The sequence below is a fragment of the Prionailurus bengalensis genome (assembly GCF_016509475.1).
Source record: "Prionailurus bengalensis isolate Pbe53 chromosome B2 unlocalized genomic scaffold, Fcat_Pben_1.1_paternal_pri B2_random_Un_scaffold_46, whole genome shotgun sequence".
NCBI classification, from domain to species: domain Eukaryota; kingdom Metazoa; phylum Chordata; class Mammalia; order Carnivora; family Felidae; genus Prionailurus; species Prionailurus bengalensis.
This window is the reverse complement of record NW_025091153.1, coordinates 402,131-426,659: the sequence shown is the minus strand read 5'-3', so window position 1 is coordinate 426,659 and position 24,529 is coordinate 402,131. Positions and strand designations below refer to the sequence as shown.

The 24,529-nt window shown below is 52.0% G+C and overlaps 2 protein-coding genes and 1 non-coding gene across 9 annotated transcripts; all 3 read right to left on the bottom strand.

Moving 5' to 3' along the window:
- Positions 1–735: 735 nt before the first annotated feature.
- PRRC2A (proline rich coiled-coil 2A) lies at positions 736–16,189 on the bottom strand. Of its 4 annotated transcripts, none has more exons than XM_043571728.1 (31): positions 15,972–16,189; positions 13,955–14,129; positions 13,286–13,463; positions 12,832–12,931; positions 12,664–12,736; positions 12,183–12,326; positions 11,871–12,022; positions 11,609–11,688; positions 11,078–11,220; positions 10,687–10,777; positions 10,377–10,593; positions 9,497–9,971; positions 8,929–9,119; positions 8,135–8,432; positions 7,524–7,734; positions 5,467–7,332; positions 4,825–5,090; positions 4,494–4,624; positions 4,136–4,265; positions 3,945–4,030; positions 3,520–3,753; positions 3,240–3,380; positions 3,052–3,120; positions 2,768–2,935; positions 2,499–2,581; positions 2,121–2,331; positions 1,931–2,029; positions 1,587–1,799; positions 1,377–1,471; positions 1,182–1,272; positions 736–1,070 (listed from the first exon to the last, which is right to left on the bottom strand). In XM_043571728.1, exons 2-31 carry the CDS (start codon positions 14,064–14,066, stop codon positions 930–932), a joined length of 6,489 nt encoding a protein of 2,162 aa, XP_043427663.1. In that variant the 5' UTR covers positions 14,067–14,129; positions 15,972–16,189; the 3' UTR covers positions 736–929. The 4 variants fall into 4 exon arrangements, with proteins under 4 accessions (XP_043427663.1, XP_043427664.1, XP_043427665.1 ...); XM_043571729.1 differs by having other exon boundaries at positions 4,825–5,087; XM_043571730.1 differs by lacking the exon at positions 3,052–3,120.
- Positions 13,651–13,781, bottom strand: LOC122478308. Its single transcript, XR_006295933.1, has one exon. It is a non-coding gene; the product is annotated as a small nucleolar RNA SNORA38 (small nucleolar RNA).
- Positions 16,190–21,004: 4,815 nt separating the features above from the next.
- Positions 21,005–23,265, bottom strand: AIF1 (allograft inflammatory factor 1). Of its 4 annotated transcripts, none has more exons than XM_043571816.1 (6): positions 22,911–23,242; positions 22,672–22,733; positions 22,513–22,579; positions 22,103–22,241; positions 21,758–21,920; positions 21,005–21,210 (listed from the first exon to the last, which is right to left on the bottom strand). In XM_043571816.1, the coding sequence occupies exons 2-6, from the start codon at positions 22,683–22,685 to the stop codon at positions 21,126–21,128; spliced, it is 468 nt and encodes a 155-aa protein (XP_043427751.1). In that variant the 5' UTR covers positions 22,686–22,733; positions 22,911–23,242; the 3' UTR covers positions 21,005–21,125. The 4 variants fall into 4 exon arrangements, with proteins under 4 accessions (XP_043427751.1, XP_043427752.1, XP_043427750.1 ...); XM_043571817.1 differs by having other exon boundaries at positions 22,103–22,144; positions 22,911–23,238; XM_043571815.1 differs by lacking the exon at positions 22,513–22,579 and having other exon boundaries at positions 22,911–23,265.
- Between the last annotated feature and the right edge of the window lie 1,264 nt (positions 23,266–24,529).

Below are 24,529 nucleotides of genomic sequence, written 5' to 3'. Positions count from 1 at the left end.
GAGAACAAAACTTACTCCAGGCTAGCATAGGGCTGTCAGACTATCCAGTAAAAAGCCTTTTAATTTCCAAGCAGCTGCAGACCTCAATACACTCTTAGCAAGCCTAGCCAAGTTTGACAGTGGTGGAACTCCTCTACCTGGTCCAAGGAGCCTACTGTTCATGCTTGAACGGAGTCCATGACAACTTTAAAGGCATGTCCTCTCGTTTGTAGCCAGGACCAAAACGACACAAGGATGCCAATCCTTTGCTACTCCCTTTGAGATGCAGTTGTGGTCCCCTCCCTGTTTGTTAGCTCCGTGCTGGACCAACTGGATGTGGCAGAAGAGCCCTGCTAAGGCCAGGTCCTACACTTTACAGCAGCCACCAGGACCTCTTTGAGCACTAGCTCAAGGACATAATTGGCCTGATGTCCCTAGTGACAGTCCAGTGGGATTCTACCTTCCAGGTGTGCCACCAAAGCCCCAGACACCTGAGGGCAGCCCTATGTGACCAGCCCAACCATCAGCTGCAGACTGGTAACCAACAGACCTCACTCACTCGCACAAGAAACCCATCGCCCAGTGGAAGCCAGCCCTAATTCCCAGTCCATAAGACTTCAATATACAATAAAATGGTCAAATTTTGAGATAGCTCGTTACAACAGATCACTAGGGTAAGTAAATTCCGTAAAACCACTTCACTGGGGACTGTACTATGGTACAAAAAGATTGCAAACAACCAACCCATCCCCAAAATCATTTCAGAAAAATTTTTTAATCCTTTTATTACTCTTTTTTAACAAACGGCCCCAGGGATAGGGGACCAGGGGAGGGGGGTGGAGGGGAAGTGAGGCCCCAGCCCCACAACCCCTCCCCACCCACCCCTTTCCCCCTTATATATTTATAATCTATATACAAGCCCCGGGGGGTGGGGGGCAAGGGGAACTCCCTCAGCGGGGTGGGGGCAACCCAGGATCCTTGTCCCCTCGAGACCCAGGCTCCTCTGCCCGTCGGGAAGGCCCCTCTCGAGAAGGTGGCCCTGTCCGCTCCCAAGGCTTCGGCATCCAGCGCAGGGCATCCGGTGGGGAGGCCTAGGATATAGGTACATAGAGGTCATACTGGGAAGTCAGGGATGGAAAAGACAGGAACTCAGATGGTAACTCTTGGATTCAGACTTGGGGCCACAGGGGTCTCCCCTTCACCTGCTGGTAGAGGTCGATGCGCTGGGTGCGGAAGACTCCGCTATAGGTAGATGGTGGGGCCTTGAGACGGGAATTGAGGCCAGAGAATGACCTAAAGGAAAAAGTTTTTAAGGCAAGCCTGACCCCTGTTCCCTGGCCCCTTAGTAAGAAACTCCTTAAGGGTGAGCAGTCTGCATCCCCTCTCCCTCCTCTTGCCTTCCAGCTGGGGGAGTACGTGACGACCCAGGTCCCCCAAGGTTGCTGCTCAGTTTCCGATAATCCTGGAAGGGCTTTAGTTCCACTGGGTGCAGCTGAAGGAAAAAAAATTCATGAGCCTCCTGCCTCCCAACCCAATTCACCTAGAGATTCTGAATCCCTACCCCTAGCTCTTAGGAGTTCCCTCGCACTTCAGTTCCTATACCTTACCTCGGCTCGCCCCAAGCTAGGGGGGAAGGGTCTGGCAGGTGAAGGCAGCACCCGAGTAGCAGGAGCAGGTGGGGGCCGCACAGCCAGGCTGGGGGGCTGCAGAGCAGGGCCCACAGGTAACAGAGAAAGGGGCGGTGGGGCAGGAGGTGGTGCTGGTGGCAGGGAGCCAAAGTTCACCACAGGCAGCTGTGAGTCCACCATGGGTAGAAGCATCTGTAGTTAAGAAATAATGTCGAGGGGAGGGTATTAAGGGCAGGGAGGAAGGTCACAAAACCAGAAACAGTCAGACAAAAAAGCTAGAAATTGGGTAGAGAAAACAATGAGGGACAAGTAACAAAAGGTACCTGTTGGGCAGGGGCCCCTGAGGGGAGGAACCCACTTTGGCCACCAGGTTGCAGAGGAGTAGAATAAAAATCTGAGGGGGATGGCAGATCCTGGCGCACCTGTTGGGAGACAACAGGGAGAAATGTCAACTCCCAAAAGCATTCTCCCCCACCCCTAGCTCCCGAAGCCCAGCACCTGCCCACCTCTCACCTGAAGCAAGGGTGGGTCGGGCAAAGGGCTGGGGCAGAAAGCTGGAGAGTAGAGGAAGGAAGGTGGAGGGTAGAGGATTCCCCCAGCTGGCAGCTTCCCCAGCTCTGTTGCTTGCAGTGCGGAGAAATCCAAAAACTGGCCCTTGACAGCTACCCCAGAAAGCAGTGCCGAGGGGGGCGCTGGGCCCGGGGGGAGGTACAGGGGCTGTGATCTGGAGGGGGGGAAAAAGTCAGGTGGGGAGAAGGAGTCAGGAAACCAGAATTGTTTGTTCCAAGGTAAGTCTACTAGTGTTTCATACCCCAGAAACAGGTCTTCCCCTTCCCTCCCACTGAGACACAGTTGCGTGTCCTTCTGAGATCAACGGTCATTGAGTCTCACCTGTAAGGGTGAAGTGAGGGTGTCCCAGGGCGGAAGCCTCCACTGTTGGGATGTAACTGAGAGTCTATGGCTCCCCCCGAGACCTGAGGGAGAGCAAGGCTGGAATAGCTCATTTTTCTGGTCAAGAAAAGATCTCCCACCCCACCTACTACAGTAAAAGCCAAGGAGAAAAATGAAATAACAAAATGGCATTTTACAACTACACAAATCAGAAAGACACTAAGGGGCAGCAGGCAGAAAGGGATCATGGGACAGGAAATAGGACCTACCTGAGAATTGGGAGGCCCAGGGCTGCCATAGAAGACCTCAGGGTACAAACGCTGGCCTGAGGAACTGGGCTCTGGGCCACAGTGCCCAGGACCCAGGTTCTTGGATTGTGGCTCAGCTGAGGCAGAAGCACTGGGGAGTAACTCCCAATCTCGGGATACAGGGATGGCCTATGAGGAAAAAGCCTTGTCAGAAGCAATGTTTGGGCTTCCTGGATTCCAGGTCACACCCAGACATTTTTTCCAAAAACCGAAGGCCTTTCCACCAAACTCATTCTCCCACTCACCTCAGTGACTGATGCTAACTCCTTCTCTGCTTTTAAACTGTCTCCTACCACTAGGCGCAAGTCCGAGTCCTGTGGTAGTGATGCAAGGGAGATTGTCCCATGACTCAAGACCTGTATCCTCCACATCCCACCTCCAGATTTTCCCCTCTTCACCCAACCCAAGGTACTCAGATCCTGCCCATGCAGACCTGGTCACTGGTGCCAAACTGGACCGGGGGCCCAGATCGATGGGACGGCCGGAGGGAGCCGGGCTCTGGGCCTCGGTCCGAACGCTGCAACCGTTCTGTGCCAATGGGGCCAGGGGGCAAAGGCTGCTCCCGGGGCAGCTCCTACATTGGGGAAGTAAAGGAAGTCAAGTCACGTCTCCCAAATGAAAGAATCCCCAAAACACAGAAGCACAGAGGAGACAACAAATGTAGGGCCAAAGTCACAGGCCCAGAAACATTCCTCTTGTTTTTGGTTTTTTACCTTTCTGTCCCCATCAAGGGGAGCAGGTGGCCGTCTCCTAGGAGGTTCAGAGGATTCAGAGCCAGGTGAACCCTCACCAGGAACAGCATTCAGGGGTGAGGGGTCTCCAGGCCGCTTGGGAGGCCCTTCTGCTGCCCCCTTGAGTCCTCCATCAGGGGAACTTCGCTGGCTGCAGGGACCTGATGACACCTGAGAATCCCCACTCAGGTCCACCCCACTGTCAGACTGACTCATCTGAGAGGAGTGGAAAAAAAGTTAAAATAAGTCAAATCAGCAGTCAGTACCTAATGTTTACAAAATACAAACTGAAGAAAAGGGAGAAATTATGTGAGCAAATAGCCCTGGACAACCCAGACCAGGTGGAGAAGCACTACCAGTGCTCAAGAGAATCCCAGCTCAGACACTCCCTTCCCATCGTCACTTACCTCTGTTCCAGCAACATCCTCAAAAGGGCTCAAGGGTTCCATCCAGGGCTCCATGGAGCCAGGCCGGTAACTCTTCCGGCTAGCGGCTGGGTAGAGCACCAGACAGCAGAGATGAGAGGCAGTCCAGAGGCCACCTTGCCCTCTTGGCTCTTTGACATCGCCCTTTTCAACCACTGCTCACTTGTACTCACCAGTATGTAAACGGTTCCAGATGTGAGGAGTCAGGGCCTCTGTCCCTGCCTCTCTGCACTCTCCCTGAGGGCCTGGGCCCTCAGGCTTGGGGCCCAAAAATCCAGAACTATGAGACTGCGGCAAAGATTCCTAAAGGTGAGAAAGGCCAGAAACAAAACATAAGTGAGGTGGGAACTGGGGAGTGGAAGTGGCTGGGCCAGAATGAGGTGTGGGACAAAAAGGGAGACAAGAAGTGACTAATAACAGAGAATCTGGGGGTAAGGACGCAATGACAGAACAGGAGAAAGTAGAGAAAACATAAGTGAGAACCTTCAGGAGTAAGAGCAGTGAAACACAATCTCAAGCTCCATCCCTCACCTCCTGCAGCAGCTCCGGTTTTCTGGGAGGCCGCTCCCGCCGTTTCGGGGGGAAGGGATTAACCCCGGCAGAGTCCCGGGGAGTTCCGCCCACCCCCCTCACCATCAGCCCTGGCTCCTCGAAGTGGGGGTCTGGGGAAAAGGGGAAATCCGTCAGCATCTGCCTTGGTCTACATCTGATCCTAGTTTTTCCTGTTAGCCCCTCCCAAGCCTTCCACCTTTGCTCAGTGCAGACACCCATCATCAAGGTCCCCAGGGCAGACTCTGCCCCCTTTAGCACCTGACCTTTTCTGGGGATGGAGACATTCCCACCCTTAGCCCCTCCAGCTTACCCGAACTGACGCTGTTGTTGGCCCTCTGAGGGTCATATCGAGTTGGGGGCCGAGGGGAGGGGCCCTGGGGGGTTTGGGGAGGCCCAGGCTTGGGCCTTGGGTGCCCCCCTGGTGCAGCTGCACTCCCTTGGCGGCTGCTGAGTTGGGCCAGAGCCTGTTGGATGCCAGCAGGGTTGCTGTGGATAACTTGGTCCAGGCGGAAGACAGCCGAGCTGCTGGGAGGCGGGGGAGGCAGAGGAAGCCCTGGGGGACGCTCCTCAGGTCTGCTGAAGAGAACAGAGCATCAACTCTAATATTCATGGAATTGTTAACTCTTTCCCTACCAGTCAAGTCTTCCAACCTCTCCCACCTCCCTGTTAAAATCCATGTGTTTTTAAGCACATCTAACAAATTCTAGGTGTATGGCATGGGTCTACAGAATAGAGAGCAAAGAACAGAGAATATGCATACAATACACACACGCTCCAGACTCAATCAACTGCTTTCCGACTATTTTCCCTACATGTGGGTGTTCCAGCGCCCAGCAGCCCATGTGCCCTTAGATCTCAAAGTCCATGGTGCCCAACTTCCCTTTCCTTCAGATTCTCTCCCTTCCCCCTCAGTCTAACCTTAGAATAAACTTAATAGCCTGTCCCTACCCACCTTCGGTTCTTGGGAGAGGGCCAGCTCCTCTTGTCTCCTCGCCCTGGGCCAGTCCTCCCTCCAGGTCCCCCACCTCCTCCACTGCTGCTGCCACCACTGCCAGCCTTGCTGCCAGGGCCTGGGCGCCGGTTCTGCCTTTCCATGCCAGGCCGCTGACTTGAGAAGCTCCTCTTGCTCAAATCCTTGGCTCTCTGGCTTAAATCTCCACGGGACATGGTTGAAATGCCTGGTCCGGTTCCGCCTCCACTGCCCCCGGGAGTTCCCACAGCTTTGGGGGCCAGCAATGCTGGCGGGGGAGCCTCCTTGTCCCCCCTGCGCTCACTGGCAAAATCACTGCTCTCTGATGCAGTCTCCCATTCCTCGTTGGCTTGATCGGAGTTCTGGTTTGACAGATCGGGAGACTTGGCAGCTGCCCGGCGTGGGGGTGGGGGCATGGAAACTGTCGTGAGTGTCTCCTCCACTCCAGAAGCAGGGGCTGGAAGGGCTAGGGAAGAGGGCTTGCCCTCAGTCCCTCTGGCCGCATTCTCCCGTTCCTGTTTCAGCCTCCTGAACCGAGGCGGTTTGTCCTGCTGCTGAGCCCTCCCGTGCCTCCTCCGTCGGGGCCGCTCCCCATCTTCCACACCCATGCCCACGTTGCTGCCTCCACTGTTGCCTCCCCGGGCTATGGGGGACAGAGGCCCTGTGATCAGCTTCTCTTTCAAAGGCTCCTTACTCGGTGGCAAAGGAGCTGTCGGAGGCTTCTTGGGGGCCAGGGACTTGGTCGGAGGGCTCCAGCCTGGACAAATGGGCGGAGGGGGCCGCCCTCCTCCTCGACCCCGGCGTGACGGCACTCCCCTGGGAGTGAAGACGCGCCCACCACGGGCGGTGGAAAATCGGGCTGGGGCTGGTGAAGGAGGGGCTCCCGATGGTGGAGGAGCAAGAGGAACCTGGGTGAGCACTCCTTCCTTGGGTGGAGGAGCCTCCTTGTCTGAGGGGGCCAGATCGCTCTCATGGGTCTCACTACCCGTTTCTGAGCCCCGCTGCCGGCGCCGTTTGGGAATTTCTTCATACTCTGAACCCTCACTTCGCGTCTCACTGGCAGTGCGGCCTCTGGGAGCAGGGGGATGGCTGGGTCCACCTGCACTACCTCCACGCCCGTCATCTCCTCGGAACTCTCGGTAACTGCGGAACTCTCGGCTTCGGGCTCCCCGCCCCCGGCCCCCATAGGTGCCCCGAAAACCCCTCCCTCTGGCAAAATACTCGCCTCGGCCCCGGCCCCGGCAAGAGGTAGGACCCACTCTTTCATAGGAGTAGTCCCTCCGAAGCCTTGGGGCAGGGGAAAGATTCCCACTGGGTGGGGTTTCCTTGGGGACCCCTATCTTCCCCTTTGCCGTCTTGAGGAGGTCTGGCTTTGGAACCTTGGGGCTTTCATCACACTGTTCCAGGGGTTTGGGAGGGAGCTCTTCAGCTTTCGTAGGTGGCAGGGGTTTCTTTATAGGCCCAGCACGGCGGGGAGGGGCCCCTGGTTCCTCTGGAGGGATCCCACGACGACTACTGCCTGGGCGAGGACCCCAGCGGGTCTCAGTGCGGCTCTCTCTGCGAGGTGGAGGGGGGCCTTGGCCTCCAACTCCTCGGGTAGGCTTTCGGTTGGCTTCTGGCCCCGTCAGTTGTGGAGTCTCCTCCTTGGGGGTTTCCTTCTTCGGCGGGGGAGCTTGTATTTTGGTGGCTTCATCATTGCCTGGGGGCCAAGGGAGTGGACGGGGCCCTGCAGGAGCTGGTTCATCCAGAGGGAAGCGAGGGATCGGGGGCCCAGTGGCTCCATTCTCAGGAAAGCCTGGATAACTGGCCAAATAGGGTGGTGGGGGAGGTACTGGAGGAGTCTCACTCCTAAAAGGGCAACAAAAAAACTGGAAATTAGAATGAAAAAAACTGCAACTAGGTGGAGAAAGAGAACACTTTATTACCACCCAGACGCTCCTCTCACACTTATTCCTGTCACTGCACCAATAATCCAAAGAACCTTTTCTCCTAGCCCAGACCCTTTCAGTGGCAATGCACTCACTTCACTACAGACTCACCTCATCCCCTTGTCATCCTCATCAGCCGCCTGGCGCAGCGGGGAGGTGAGCGGGCGAGGGTCAGTGGGCGTGGTGGTGAAGACATCTCCTACCCAGGCCAACTTTGGATCCACTGGTGGGGTGCCCCGATCCCGCAACAGGGGAGGTGCATGGCGCTCGAACGGCTCTGAGCTTGAACCCCCACTGTCTGAGCGCTCCCGGGGAACTAAGCCTAAGAAAACAAGAGGGATGAGAAAGCTAACCCTCTCTTGCATGACAGGCCCTGCAGCTCAAAAAGCATCTCCCCAATCTGCTTCTGTCAGTCACATCGATGTCAACTCCTCTCTTATACCTGCCAAATCTGGGCCTGATGCACACTCCTGAAAGAGTCACCCTATCCACTCAGTTTCCCCAGACTAAATCAATGAATCCCCCCAAGTAAATCCTGGCCAATGAAAGACCACCGTTTCTTTCCCAAAGATGGTCCTGAAACAAAGAGCCACCTCAGCAATACAACCACATACCTGCCCCAACCTCCTTCACCGGTGACCCTTTATTCCCACAGCAAGATGCTGATACCCACTTCCTGGGACTGAAGTGTCCCCTACCCACTCCCATGCAAGGGCCCTTACCAGTGGGATGCACACCAGGAGGGTAGAAGTCCAGAGGGGGCCGGCCCTGGAGGAGCCGGGGGTCCACATAAGGAGGAATCATCATCCACCGGGGATCAAAGTTCATTGGGGGCATGGGTGGGGGCCGGCCCAGAGCACCTGGGTACAGGGCCTTGGGGGGTGGGGGTGGAGCCTGTGGAGCTGGCACAGCCCCCATGGTCACAGGCTGGGGCGGTGATGGTGGTACCGGAGCGGGTGGGGCAGAACCCTGTTGATGCTGCTGCCACTGCTGCTGTTGCTGTTGCTTCAAAAGCTGCTCCTGGGCAAGGACAGAAGAGGGGACGAGAGAGACCTCAAAACCCCCACACCACCCTCAACAGAAAAAGAGAAACACACAACAAGGCAAAGTTAATACACAGATGTGATCAACACTTGGACGACATGGAAACCAAAGAGACACAAGAGAGACAAGACGTAGTAGAGGGACCCGGAAGGCAACTTACAAACAGGATAAACATCGAAGCCAAGGACAGAAACAGCTTTTTTTTTTTTTTTTTTTTAATTTTTTTTTTTCAACATTTATTTATTTTTGGGACAGAGAGAGACAAAGCGTGAATGGGGGAAGGGCAGAGAGAGAGGGAGACACAGAATCAGAAACAGGCTCCAGGCTCTGAGCCATCAGCCCAGAGCCCGACGCGGGGCTCGAACTCACAGACCGCGAGATCGTGACCTGGCTGAAGTCGGATGCTTAACCGACTGCGCCACCCAGGCGCCCCCAGAAACAGCTCTTAATGGGGGAAATAACTTGATCTCACCTGCTGCTGCCGCTGGAAACGAGGTGGCAATGACTTCTGATATTTGGGGTAGCCCAAGCCCTGGCTGGGGGGCTGTCGGCTGGGACCAACCCCATCACCCTTGGGTTCCACCTTCGGGGCAGGGGTTGTGGCAGGAGAAGGAACCTCTTCTGGTTGTTCAGAACCCTCTTTTGAGGACAGCTGGGGTTCCACTGCGTTGATAAAAAAGATAATCATCAGTGGCCCAGTACACCAACAGGCATGCCACGAATACCCATCACCTCAGCTCTCACCTCCCTCTCTGAAGATAAGCACTTACTTTTAAGAACAATGACGGTGGCATTAAATTCCCATGAAACCACCAAAATGACAGACGCCTTCTACGCCTTGCTCCAGACTGAGCTTATACGAAGTGGTTTTAGGTCACTACGTATCCAGGAATTCAAATATCCACACGAGCAAAGAGCTTTTTTCATCTGCCACAGTCCAATAAACCAACTTCATTTCCTCCCACCCATACCACCTGTACCCTCAGCCCAAACACTGAAGAGCTGGGACACCTGGTAGTACCCTAGCCCCATCTCCATACCTGGGCTGGCTTCGAAGCTGCCACTGCTGGTGCTACTGGTACTGCCACCACCACTCACCAGGGTGGGAGCTGGAGCCACACCTGTAGTGGGGGTGGACTGGGCAGGAGGGGCCTGGGCCGGCTCTTCTGGTTCTTTTTCTGGTGTTGGGGCTGGTGCTGGTGGAGGAACTGGAGGCGCAGAGAGTTCTTTGGGGACTGCAGGTGGTGGAGCCGGGGCAGGAGGGGCAGCAGGTGGGACAGCAGGCTCTGCTTTGAGCCGCTTGTCGGGCGCCCCAAACTTCTCATCAAGTCGCTTGAGCTTTTCGGCACAGGCTGCCCGGCGTTCCTCCTGCATGCGGCGCTCTTCCTCTTCTCGGCGTCGCCGGGCCCGCTCCACAGCCAAGGAGATCTCTGATGAAGATTGTTTTCGCCGCTGCCGCCAGGCCTCATCCTCGTCTTCGGGTGCTGGGGGCTTGCAGGGAGGCCCCCCCCGATCCTGTCAATGGGCAGATCCGGCAAGGCCAGACGTGTCAGTCGTCAGGTTTTTGATCTTTGCACAGACTGATCAACTGTCTCTAGCTGCGGGTGCAGGCACCGGCCTTGAGTTGGTGGCCTCTCTGGGTAGGGGCAAACTCATCCTAATCTTGTTTCTTCTCTCCTTTCAGAGACACCCAGGTCTCCTTGTTCTTCCTCATTAGCATCCCAATTTCCTTTTATAACCCAGACTCCCTTAACACCAAAGATGTTCCAGACCTTTGCAGAGATACTCTACCGCTCTACACGTCCTGTAGCCCATTCTTGGCCCTCCCTCCAGTTTCCTCTATTACTACTGCTTCAACTTCTCAGCCAACACTCATCTCCCACAACTGACCCTTCTTGACCCCTCATTGTAGACACTCACTGGGTAGTCCCCAGGGGGGCCCCAGTTCCCGGCGGGGCCCCGGTGAGGTGGGGGTGGGGGAGGCTTTGGGGCAGGAGGCCCCGGCTCTGTCTCTGGAGGCCGAGAGGTCTCTGCCCAGGCCGTCTTGGGAGGGGGCGGTTCGCTGCCGGGGGAGTTGCCCTTTTTGCCATCTGCTTCAGGGGGCCGTTCCTCACCAGCAGCTGATTGGGACTCCTTGCTGTGAGCAGACCAACAGTGGAATTAAAATCAGCTGTAAAACAGCTCACTTAAGAGTTTATTACTTCGAGAAAAACTGAGCCTCTGAACTCACTGGCCCTCAGCTCCCTCCTCATCAGAGTCTCGCCCATCTTCCTCATCACTGAACTTCAGCTTTTCAGTGTAGTCAACCTCTTCATGGGCCCCTGAGGGAAAAGTGAAAAGCAATAACCCAAGTGTTCTCTCCAATCTCAGGTAACTTTCAAAGGGGTCTAGAACTACGTAATAGGATGCACTACTGGAAACGCCAACCCCCCTCTGAGTGAAGTGAATGCCACTGTGAGTCTTGGCATTCCCACACCTCCCAGTTCTTTACCAGGACTTGGCTTTCCCCCCTGTGTCTGCCCTACCCTTTGGTGTTTCCTTTTCTCCCAACACAACCCCCTATTTATTCAGGGGATTTTGCCTTTTGAGACCAAAACACTTCATCCTTCATATCCACTAACCTGCCCAACCATCATCGTTCTCCTGGTCCAACTGGTCAAACTCTTTGAGATTATCCTCTTTAAGAATCGAAGGCCGACCCACAGGTTCTACAAGGCGCATCGGCGGCCCTGAGCCCCGAGGGCCCGCCACACGAGGGAAACGGCTGCATATGAAAAGACAAATGGGAGAGAGAGAGTGTAAAAGCATGTTACAGAACCGCATACAAGAGGTGCCTGGGTGGCTCAGCCGGTTAAGTGTCCAACTCTTGATTTCACTCAGCTCATGACCTCACGGTTTGTCAGTTCTTGTGAGTATAAGCCCCACATTAGGCTCTGTGCTGACAGTGTGGAGCCTGCTTGGATTCTCTGTCTCCCTCTCTCTCAGCCCCTTGCCCGCTTGCTCCCCCTCTCTCAAAATAAGTAAATAAATGTCAAAAACAAAAGAAAACAAAACCAAAAAAATACACATAGAAGACTCTGGGCCTTGAAGATCATCTCCCTTCCTAGTAAGCATCCCGTCCCCAATCACAAACCCAGAGCTGGGTTACTCACCTGGGCCCATCAGGAGTAGGATATCGGTAAGGCCCCTGGGGTCCATAGGGCGGAGGGAACGGGAGATACGGGGGATACATCTGCAAAACGTCCCAACAGCAGCTGCTTAGAGGGACAAAGAGCCAACCAGCTCCCTAAACCTATTGTCCTCCCCTCTGTCAGAGGCCCCTGCTTTCTCTCTGCCCCCTCCAAAAATTAAGTGCTAATTGCTAAATCTCAAGCTTCAAGCACAACCACTCAAAAACTAGATGTGCAAACTCACAAAGGGCGGCATCATTCCGCGGTATGGAGGGAACTGGGGTGGGCCTGAAGGCTGTAGCGCCCCCCGGGGATCATGGCTGTGATGAAGTTTGGAGTCTGGGCCCTCCAGCTCATCAGGGCCACGCCCACCTCCGTCCCTCCAAGTTGTAGAATCTTTATTTTGGAAAAAGCAAAGAAGGAACATAGCTTTAAAATGATGGAGAAGAAGGTGAATAAGCCAACACTTGGCTCTGAGATAGAATAAGGTGTTGCTCTGGGCAAAAAATAACCAACCACTCACCACCCACTCAACTCACAAATGGGAACCACTCACTTTGGGGGCGGAGGCTTGGTCCGGGCCCAGACGACTGTTCGGCAGACTCCCTTTCCTTGGCAGCCTTGTCCTGGTCGCCAGCCGCCTGCAGGGTCGGAAATTCCTCGCGAGAGAATCGTGACAGTAGGCTTGATGCCCTTCCACCTGTTGGGGTTGGGGTGCACAGAAGACAGAAGCATATTTACCATGAAACAACGTACCATGAAAGTGGAAGGCTCTGATAGGCACCAGATCATCAAGTTCCTGTCTTAAAATTCACCCCCTATGTACTGCATGCTCATTCCCCAAGAAACAAGGTCAGCTCTGGAACACCACTTCACCCTCCAGTAAGACACATGAATTTGCTTATGTGGCCCATGAAACTGAATACGGGGCCCAAAATTTAGCCAGAGGACTGAGAACACTTCGCTGAAGGTATAGTGCAGGGCTCCTACATACCACAAGAGCACTGAGCAAGCTCCCCAAGCAGCCCTGCACTCACCATCTCCATGTGCTCCATGGGTGACGCTGGCTTGTGCCCAGGACTTTACCCCGCTTGGAACCGAAGGAGCGTTCTGGGGAAGCAGAAAAATAAATCGTGACGGTGGGTGGTGGAGCTACAAACCATTCTTGCCTCCAGCCCTTCAGTAACATTCAGTTCTTCACATACCTCGGGGGCTGCTGGGGGTCGTTTCTGTTGGTTGGAGGCAGGCGTCTGTGAAGCCGGCAGTGGCTGCGATTCCGGCGGCTGAGCGGTTGAGGCATCGGAACTAAAGGGATGGTAGGACAGGAAAGTTATCCAGAATCTGCGATGCCCTCCCCTACTTCTCCGATTCATGGAGGATAAGTGAACCCAGGCCCATTTGTTACTGTTCACAAGTATTTACGACAAAATACTATAACCTAGTTACCCTGTGTAGGCTGTCTGTTGATGCCTTCCTGCCACCTGACAGAAAACTGAAAGTGTCATTCCTTAGTCCTCTAACAGGAGTCCTGGAATAGCCAAGAAAGGGGCTTCCCTCTGTCTCTGGATCTTATGTGGCTGGGCTAGACCAAGCCCCAACTCATTCTGAAGTTCAAAGTTAAAATACTCATCACTCTAGATCCCCCAGGCCTCTGTCTACCTCTTGGGGTCGGACTGCTCCTGTTTGCTTGCCCATCCTGTTCCGTCTTTCGGCACTAGTGAGACGTTGGGGTCATTGCCTTTGTTCTCGGCTTTCAGGCTTGGAAGGTTGGCTGGGGGTGGCATACGCCGGGCAATGGCAACTTTCCCGAGACTCTGCAGGCCATGGCGAGGGGCAACTGGAGAAAAGATGAGAGGGTGAAAAAACATCCCACATGGGTGATCTGACAGCTTTCTCTCCTAAGTCCCATTTATATGCCCTTAATGTCTTATAGCCAAACTCCTTTTAGAAACCACTCCTTTCTTTGCCTTCAGCAATCCCTGAAATTCCACTGGAAAAACTAAGATGCATTACACTTGATGCTTCTCTGTTGGATGGTTGATCTTGAGCCTGCAGGAAGCAAGCTGGCCCCAGACTTCTCCAAATCCATGTTTCTCTTCCTCCGATTCTTACGTGTCCAAAGACAGGGAACTACAGACACGCCTTTGTAGGAGGGTAAATGGTGTTCATCCAAAGACCAACGTCCCCTATGGGACCTAAAATAAAACTCGGAAGTCTCTAGTGTTTCTCTAGTCTTTTGATATTTGCACTATAACCATTTCCCTTCAAAGAGCTTTAAAATGTATGCCCAGCCTCTAGGAATTAGGAACATCTTCGCAGGACCCTCACCAGCGGGTTTCTGGATCTCTAAGGACTTGCCCTTATACGTATCAAACAGGTTGAGCGAGGAATACTTCTTTCCATCCTTCCCCTTGGCAGTCGGCCCCGAGCGATCGGACATTGCGCTGGAAGCTCATTGAGTACGTTGGGTCCTGCAGGCACCTCCCCCAAAACGTGCCGGAGCCTGTGGGCCAGACACCAAGTGTTTCAGTCTCTGCTCCCTTTACTAACTCCAAAAGAAACCTAGATGGTCCTTTTTGTTCTCATTAGGGACCCAGATATGTGGCCCTCTGGTGTCTTTGCCTCCAGCCTATTCAAAGTCCCCAGTCCCTTAAACTCCCACAGAGCCCAAATGCCATGGTGTCTCTTTCCCCCAGACACCTCTTGCCAAGCAAATCCAGATAAAAAATTTAGTATCCTCCTAGTAGTAAACACACTCTTCCTTTTGTGCCAGGCTATAAAGGGTAGCAGCTACTTCATTATCTCTCTTCATAATCTCTTCTCCCCCCACAGAAATCATTCCAGAGATGTACAATAAAACATGACAAGTCCCAGCCTTAGACAAAAGCAGAAAAAGGCATAAAGCTCCATTCTGCAAGTAACAGAACTTCAGATCCCCCACTTATTAGACCACCAACTCCCTAACTGCACCCCAGGTTCCTTTCCCAGAAGGTTCACTCCCATCTGGGGAGGTTTGCACAAAGGTATGCTGGGAGTTTAACAATTTTACGAGCTTGCTCAGCCAGACTGAGGGCTGGTGCCAGGTAATTCCTTATGGAACAACTGGGGCTCTAGATACTCCCAAGCTACAGAACCCCAAGTATTTGGAACATTCACCCCATCATTTCCTGCACTTGCCCCTATCCCAGTTCCTGGAAAAAAATCTTGTGTCAAGATGAAATGAACACTGCTGGGCTCTGACTAACCCTATGTAGATGTGAGAAAAACAACATTATGGAGCTACCTCAAGCACACTCCATAATCATAGGGCCAAAACCAGAACCAACTTCATTTTCCTACCCTCAGTAAGAATATCCATCAGCAGTCATTTCTTTCCCCAATATCCCTTCCTCCCTAAGCAGGCCAAACTCTGCATCATCAGTCAGTTCCTGAGTGACCAGGCATTCATTTATAGGAAAGAATGGCGTACAGGAAAGAGATGAAGGTGGTGGGAAATCCAGGCAAACACAGGGCAAAAAGTGGGTAAAATCAGGATGAAAATCAGGGAGAACTTTAAGACAGGTAAGATGAGGGAATGGGGGTTGCTCTGTAGGTGTTTAAAGACTCCGAATGTTTGAAAATAAATATATGAAAGAAAAGGACACAGAAGAATAGTGGAATAACACTAATAAAGAAGGATCAACACGAAAGCAGGTGGAAAATAATACACTCAAGCAGAAACGGTAAAGACAGAACAAAGTAAAAGGGCAACGTCAAGACACCCAAGAAGAAAACAGGGGTTGAGTCACAGAGGGGAAAAGACACAGGAAAAACTAAAAAGCAGAGGAAGACTGAGGAACGTAAAAATCAAGGATGCAGGATAAAAACAGGGTTCCAGGGTGGGAGTGACTCGACGCGAACAGGGGGGTCAAGAATGGGGAACCCAAGCACTGGTAGATGGTGGAGGGGGTCCAATATGGAGGAAAGGAGACACTCCGAGGATCGTCGGGCGCGGCCCACCCCAGAGCGGCGGTAGCGAAGGGGACCCACAAATTGGGGTGAAGAGGCCAAGAGCGCAACGGATGGTGTGGAGTTACCGGCCCAAGAAAGGGGTCACTCCAAGAAACCAGGACAGTGGGTGATTAGGGGCAGGGCATACACTCTGTGTGAGGGGTTGGAGGTGCGGGTACCAAGCTGGGGGTATCGGAGGGGGAGGGGCAGGCAAGCCCCAGCAGCAGGAGGACAAAATGGCGGCGGCTAATGGCAGCTTCTCCTCCCCCCGGCCCGCCACTGCCGCCGCCGCCGCCGCCGCCACCACCGCTCCCGCGCCGGAAAAGGGCGTTAGCACTCGGCTCCCCAGACTCACCTGGCCGGGTGCGCGGGGGTCCGGGACCGGGGCCTAGGGGCTCCCCGAGGTGGGATGGCGGTGGGGCGGGGGCGGATGGCGGCGGATGGCGGCGGATGGCGCCGGGTTCGGCTCCTCCCGTCTCCCTCGCTCACTCCGCGGCTGGGCTCCGACTAACGGCCCATCCGGGCAACCGCCGCCCCCGGGAGCACCCCCCCACCTCCCGCCTCCCTCAGCGCACGACACGCCCCTTGATTTGCATAAAGGGCGGGGGCACTTCCCACCCTATCCTTCTTTACTTCGAGGGCTGTCCCTATTTAAAAAAAAAAAAAAAAAGCAGGGCGTGCGGAGCAGGCACAGGTTATTTGCATAAAGAGGAGGGACTTACAGGCGCTAGGACACCGGTTGGCTAAAGAGACGCGCCCCCGGCGTCGGCCGTTAAGACGCGTAGAGGGGGCGGGAATGCAGCGTCTGTCGGCCGGGCGGTTGGGGCGCAGAATTTGCACGACGAATAGGGGCGGGTGGAGGGGAGGGAGGAGAGGCGGAGCGTGCGTCGTGCGTTCGTGGAAAGATGGGAGCGGTGAGACGTAGGGATGCGAAGATGAAGGAAACGATGCAAGGCTGATAGTGCTTTCAGTGGAGGAGACCGAGCGAACGCAGGGGACAGAAAGGATTAGCTGCCGGAGGGCGGAGCCTAGATAATAGGGAAGAGTCCCCGACACACGCGTCCATTTGTAAAGGGCGAAAGCTCCAGAGGGGTGGGGCCTTCTAGTTATTAAATCACGTCATGCAAATGAAGTGGATAGACAGGCCAATCCTGAGGTCCAGGGGAGTGTATCGTCGGCACCGTGCACTGTAGGCATTCTTTTGATAGTTCTGTTTATTTGCATAATACATGCAAATCATTTGAACAAAGATAGGGTAGGAATAACCTCTTCATTAGCATATCAGCAACCAATGACTAAGACATTTAATTTTATAACAATTTTCATGAATGTATTTATATATCTGATACTATTGGCAGTTTGTATTCTCTTCACAATGGGTTTTACTCTACGAAATGCGGTACTAGTTTCCTCCTTTGTCTTCTATTACTGTGCTCCAATCAGACCTACTAACCGTTCAGTAAATCCTTCGACAACTGTTATGAAGCCGCCGGAGACATCCACAATACATTCTGGAAGTAGAGGAATACAATCAGATCCTGCCTGGGGAGGTTCAGAAATGCTTCTAGAAAAACTTGACTCTTACTAAAAAATGTGAAGAACTAGTTAGGATTTAGCCAAGTTTGAGGAAAGGGTGCACAGCTCAGGCCCAGTGAACTGATGAGCAGAGGCATGGTTTTAGGGATCTGTGCCTCAGCTGATGTGACTAAATTAAGAGACTGCCTCTCTAGTATGGAAAATTAGAGCAGAAAAATTAGCAAGAACCAGGTAAGAATTTTATCCTGAGCTTCATTACAATAGTTGAGATGAGTTCAGTTCTTAAACATTCAAAATGATTCTCTTATCCCCTCTTCCAGGTCTCTTACCACAGCAAAATTTTTTGGAAGAGTTATCCATACTTACAGTCAGATTTCCTTTCTGCCATTCATTCTTTTTTCTTTTCTTTTCTTTTCTTTTTTAAAAATTTTTTAATGTTTACTTATTTTTGAGACAGAGAGAGACAGAGCATGAATGGGAGAGAGTCAGAGAGAGAGGGAGACACAGAATCCGAAACAGGCTCCAGGCTCTGAGCGGTCAGCACAGAGCCTGACGCGGGGCTCGAACTCACGGACCGCGAGATCATGACCTGAGCTGAAGTCGGACGCTTAACCGACTGAGCCACCCAGGCGCCCCTCTTTTTTTTTTTTTTTTTTTTTTTTTGAGCGAGATAGGGAGAGCGTGCAAGTGAGCAAGGGGCAGAGAGAGAGTATCCCAGGAGGGGCAGAGAGAGAAGGGGGGGCTTACCCTAAGTGGGGTTCATGTTCACCCAAAGTGGGGCTCATGCTCACGAAATGTGAGATTATGACCTGAACAGAAGTCATATGCTTAACAGACTGAACCACCCAGGCCCCCTTCTGTCATACATTCTTAAACTGACTCCAGTCAAGCCTTCACCCCAGCCCTTTACCCAACCTGCGTGTGTCATGAACATCAATCTCCTGACTTGAAATAGCATTTTTGTGCTGATGACTCCCAAATGCATATCTTCATCGCAGACCTCTCTCCCAAACTCCAGACTTGAAGACACATATATGTACTTGACATCTCCTATTGGGTATCTAATCATTTCTTTTTTTTTTTTTTTAGTGTTTTATTTTTTAGTTTTGAGAGAGAGAGTGCACGTGCCTGGGGAAGGGGCAGAAAGAGAATCCAAAGAAGGCTCCAGGCTCTGAGCTGTCAGCACAGAGCCCGTACTTACAAACCACGAGATCATGACCTGAGCTGAAGTTGGACTGAGCCACCCAGGTGCCCCTCTAAAAGAACATTTCAAAGTCAGTAGGTCCAACACTGAACATTTGATCTCCGGAACCTCAAAACCTGTCCTCTCCACATCTCAGCTGATGGAAATTAAAAATTACAGTTAAGCCAAAAACCCTGGAATCCTCATTGACTCCCTTCTTTATTTCACTCCCCACTTTCAATTAGACAGAAACTCCTGTCTTGAGAAAATACCTGGAATCCAGCTTTTTCACATACACTGCTTCTACCTTGATCTGAGCCACTCTCAATTTTCACCTGGGTTATAGCAACAGCCTCCTCACTTGTCCCTACCCCTGTCCCTACAGTCTGTCCTCTACACTGCACTCAGGGTGGACCTTTCCTCAAAGGAAGCCTCAAAGGACTCCCTTGCTCAAAGTCCTATAATGCCTCTGTTTCTCTCAAAGTCCTTGGAGTAGCCCGCAAGACCCTAAATGACTTGCCCCTTGATTTTATTACTCTCCCTACCTCTACCAGACATGTCTCACCTTGGGACCCTTTTGCTTCTCTTTCCTCTGCCAAGTTGGTTCTTCCCCCAGAAACCCACATGCCTCGCTCCTTTACCTCCATGAGGTCTTGTTCAGTGTTAGTCATCTTCTCAGTGAGGCCTACCCTGATCACCCATTCAAAATTTTCATCTTCCCTGACCATCCTGCTACATGTATTAGTTTTACCCGATTTTGTACTGTATCCACATAGAACTGTACAGTAAGGGTTCTTTTGCATCTGTCTTCTTTTGCTTAACATTATGTTAATGAAATTCTTCCACATTGTTGATGTAGTTGTACTTTGTTCATTCTCGTTGTTGCATAATAATAGTCTGAGATATGAATATAACCCAATTTATTTATCCTGGGTGAACGAATTATTTAAGCTCTAGATCCTTTGTATCCTCCCTAGTATCACCAGGGTTGTTGCAAAGATTAAGAGAATTAATATATGGAAAGCATTTAGGCTGGTATCTCACATATAGTAGGTGCTCAATAAAGTTAGCTATTGATTTCATTATATTCGGATATGTTATTCAACTTGAAATGACCTCTTCCTCATCTGAAGTCCCATACAGTTGTTACTGTAGCGCTCTTTAGGAGGCCAACCTGGCTTCACCATTGGGAAGAGCCAACAGTCTGTCCTCAGTACCTGAAACGAGCTGGGCTAATTGGATTACCTCTTCCTGGAAAGTCAGGAAATCAGAAGTAGTAGCCAGTAACTGGGAGTTGCTAAGTTAACTCATCTGGACACGTTGTGTTACACAAACTGGTCTGGATCACCCGGCAGAAGAACCAAGCGGCACTCGGAGATCTTGGAAGGAAGGAGGCTTATTTACAACGGTGGGCTCAGAGGAGATCATTCTCCAGAGATCTGAGCACAGAACATTAACAGAGGGGACAATTTATAGTCTGTTACTTCCGCATTCCTCATTATTGGCGCCTGAGGCGCCTGAGGCAAGCAGGGTGGGAAGAAGAACCCAGAAGGGAAGTCTTCAGGCAGGGACTGAAATTCCCTGATCAGTCCTGTCAGCCATCATATAACAGATTTTTCCCTATCAGTTGGAGGAAAGGTCCAGTGATAGCCTCACTGAAGGCTCAGGAACTCTGAGGTTCCTGCCTTTCCTGGGACTGGCTTTTTAATCCTTTCTGCTACCCAGGGATTCAGTATCCCCTGTATCTGTTCTCAATAACCTCCTAATAGAAGCCCCCTTTCCCTTCATTAAACTTAGTTTCTGCAGGTTGTTCCCCAAAAGGACCTCAGTGACTAATTTAACATTTAAATTATCAGTTGGTTAAACCTCTGACTTTGGCTCAGGTCATGATCTCACAGTTTGTGGGTTTGAGCCCCATGTAGGGCTCTGTGCTGACAGGTCACAGCCTGGAGCCTGCTTCTCCCTCTCTCTCTGCAACACCCCCCCCCCCCAACTCATGCTCTCTCTCTGTCTCCTTCTCTCCAAAATAAATAAACATCTTTTAAAAATTTACAAAGACTAGTAATGGAGAATATCAGTTCAAGGTAATCGTTGCTCGAGATGATTGCTGGCTCAGTCAATAATGTGACTCTTGATCTCGGGGTTGTGAGTTGGAGCCCTATGTTGGGTGTAGAAGTTACTTAAAAAAAATAAAATCTTAAAGAAAAAAAAAAGGTAATCCTTGCTCTTCCTTGTGGACCTGAGTGATTTTTTGTTTGTTTGCACACGTCTTTTTGTTCCATCTAAATTCCTTGAGATCAGGGCTATCATATATCTGGAATCTCCCTTGGAGTACAAAACCATCTGCTGTGGTTGACACTTTACAAAATTGTGGAAGGAGGGGCCCCCCTAGGTGGCTGGGTCAGTTAAGCCTCTGACTTGGGCTCAGGTCATCATCTCATTGTTTGTGAGTTTGAGCCCTATGTGAGGCTCTGCACTGACAGCTTCAGATTCTCTGTCCTCCTATCTCTCTCTGCCCCTCCCCCCCTCAAAAATAAATAAACATTTAAAACAAAATCATGGAAGGATTGTTCATTTGGGCAAATCCTCGCTGCTCTTCCCTCAAAGGGCCTCACTTCTCCCTAAACCCAGGATAAAATTCCCCCCAAACGGAGACCGAGCTGACTTGATCTGGAGAAGGAGGATAGTTTATTTAATTTAGTGTAACTGTGGCTCACAATTCTGTGTTCTTTTTCCATGCTGGGGTGATTAGGAACCCCATCAATCCCACCACATCTCCCCTACCATAAATCAGGGCAATTCAGAGATATTTCTCTTGGCTGGGGGACCTGCTGGCTTCTCCTGTTCTCTTGCTTTCTCCTCGTACATCAGGATCCTGGTTGAGATGGGAAAAGACAGAGGGATCAGGAGATAGCCTTCTCAAGAGAATACGTTTTAGGCTACTGTGAAAGTCTGGAAGGGGCGACTGGGTGTCTCAGTCAGTTGGGCAGCCAACTTTGGCTCAGGTCATGATCTCACAGCTCATGAGTTCGAGCCCCACATAGGGCTCTGTGCTGACAGCTCAGAGCCTGGAGCCTGTTTCAGATTCTGTCTCCATCTCTCTGCCCCTCCCCTGCTTGAGCTCTGTCTATCTGTCTCTCTCTCTTTCTCAAATGTAAAAAATAAAAAACATTAAAAAAAAACCTTTTAAGAAAGTCTGGAAGAGGATGGGGTTGTTATGGTGGGAGGAAGAGGAAGGAAAGTGGAGATGGGAGAACTTGGGGCTGTGGGGACTAGAACAAGGGGTAGGGATAGGAACTTGGAAGGATCCCTCAAAGAAGGGAAGAAATGGATGCTGAGTAATGTGTAGGTGAGCCTGGAGACGGGGATAGGGGTGAGGGGAAAACAGGTAAGTATAGGAGAGATTGGAACTGGACCCTCACATTTTTAGGATGGCAGATCTCTTTCCCAACATCATCTTGAGAAAGTCAGAGTAGCTGAAAGTCTCCCCAGAGCCGCTGGACACCTCCCTGATTAGTTTCTTCAGCTCCAGGTGGGTCTTGGGGACCCCGAGTTTTTCCAGCATTCGCTTCAGGGACATGATATCTAGAGGCAGAGGATGGGGGTGAGAGGAGAGGAGCCTCTGTCTCTCTCTGTCTTCACCTTCACATTCCCATTCTCCTCCCTCCTACTCTGGTAGCTGGGCCCTCTCCCAAACCACTAAGAACTGCAGGAGACACCTCCCTCTTCCTGGGTCTGCACACTTCCCCAGATCACTCTTTTCTCACCGATATCTCCGTTTCCATTCAGGTCAAACTCCATGTATTTCTCTGGGTGAGGGGAGAAAGCAGATAGGGTCAGCGCTGGCTGGAGGGTCCATGGGAGGGGGCACGGCAGGGGATTGAGAAAGGAGTTGCTAACCAAGCCCTAGGTGGGGAAGATGTGAAAGGAGGAGGTAGGGCAGCCTGAGGAAGTGCGGGTCGGGTAGAGGGGCCCTGTTAAAGTGTAGGGAAACAGAGAGGGTGCTGGGCAGGGCAGCCCAAGGAAAGGGACGGCAACTAGGGGGGCAATAGGGGCAGCCTCCCTTCTTCCCACCACAAATGTAGATTTTGTGTCTCTGCTGTCCCTTCTCTGTCCTTGGGGAAATCCTGCCCTCCTCACTCCCCCCCTCCCTCCCCCCCGACAGTTTTCCCCTCACTCTTGAAGGCTTCCAGTTTGGAGAGTAGATCCTCATCACTGCTATATTTGGGATCATCCAGGAATTGCTGTTGGGGGGGGGGGGGACAAGAGGCAGGATAGGTCCCCTGGTCCAGGGTTCCCTTCCCACAGGCCCTGCCCCCTTAGATCTTCCTTTTACCTTGTTGATTTCATCCAGTCTGTCTTCCTGCTGGGCCTTCAGCAGCCCGAAGGCTTTTCCTCCTGAGGGGGCACAAAGGTTAATGCTTCCTTACCTCACATTCCTCTTCTTACCCTCACACCCGCCCAGGGCCATCACATTTCTGCCTTCCTAGGCCTGCTCACCACCCCCTAGCCCCCGCCCAGGTCTGTCCATCTCTTTACTCTTATTTTAGGCTCTGCCGATTCTACCTTCCCTACCTTGTAAATCTCTGGTGTGGCTCATAGCTCAGCAGCTGCTGGAGAGGCCGGTGGACTGGTGGGTACAGACTAAGCTGGCGCCCTCTCTGTCTCCTCTCCCATCAGCCTCTTCTGACGCCTCCCTCCCAGACTTCCCCTTTCCCCTTATTCGCTTTTCCTCTAGTCCCAGGCTTCACTTCCCCATCAGCTTTTGCTGACAAGAGCACCCCAGAAGGAAGGGGGGGGGGTGCTGCAGGATGGAGAAGAGAAAATAGCATTCTCCCAAATTCCTCTTAAGGTGAGCCCAGTGTGTGCATGAAAGAAAGAAGCCTTGGGGGCGCCTGGGTGGCTCAGTCTGTTAACTCTCGGACTTTGGCTCCGGTCATGGTCTCCCAGGTTCATGAGTACAGCCCTGCATCAGGCTCTGTGCTGATAGCTTGGAGCCTGGAGCCTGCTTCAGATTCTCTCTCTCTCTCTCTCTCTCTCTCTCTCTGACCACCAACGCTCATACTCTGTCTCTCTCTCTCTCAAAAATAAATCTTAAAAAAGAAGAATAAGAAAGGAAAGAAGCCACTGGAAGTATGGCGGTAGGGAGGGACGGAGGAGTATTTATTCTCAGGAACAAATGGTCTTTGAACAGGTCCAGAGGGTCAGGTAACCCTCAAGGCTTGCATTTTCTCAGGTTTCATGAGTCTGGGTATGCAGGTTCGGAGAGACAGCTGAGGAAGGGCTGACTGAATTTTTCTAGGCCATGAATGGGAGAAAAATCTGAAGTCCACTGGCACATCTGGGAGGAATGCAAGATGTGAGGGATCAGAAAGGGAGAGAAGCTTCACTCTCTGGTCTGGCAGTTCCACGGAGGCACTTGGAAATGTGGAAATGTCTAACAAACGAGTTTTTTTTTTTTTAATCTTTATCATTTATTTTTGAAAGACAGAGACAGACAGACAGACAAAGCTTGAGTGGGGGAATGTCAGAGAGAGAGGGAGACACAGAATCTGAAACAGACTCCAGGCTCCGAGCTGTCAGAACAGAGCCCCACGCGGGGCTTGAACCCACAGACCACAAGATCATGACCTGAGCCGAAGTTGGACGCTTAACTGACTGAGCCACCCAGGTGCCCCCAAATGAGTTTTATTTGTTCACTTTAGGATGTGCACTGTAACCCACTCATCTTATCTCCTTTGAAATAAATAGTGAAATCTACAGAGCTCAGGAATTTGAGAATTTAAGTGGATTCTTTGGAGGAACTGAAAGTGTTACTGAGAGAGACAGCATTTGTAGACACAAGAGCCAGGAGGTGAAGCCAACATTAGGGATGTGTGGGGGGGGGGGGGGGGGGGGGATGCCAGTCACCGTGGGTTCAAGAGAGTGGATAAGTAACTTCTAATAAATGTCTTCACTACATATATATGCTTTCCTTTTTTTGCTGTATGGGTAGTTGCTTCTAGGGGAGGGGAGGATAGTGCATTCCCCTCACTGAGACATTTTGTTCAAACTCCCCACCCAGAGCTCTACCCACCCTGCCCCAGCATTGATGGAGACACCTTTCCTTCTCCTCTTCCTTCCACCTTATTTCCCTTTCTGCAGCCAGGAGTATTTACTTCTCACTGCCCTCTCCCTGACCCATGCAGGTCAGG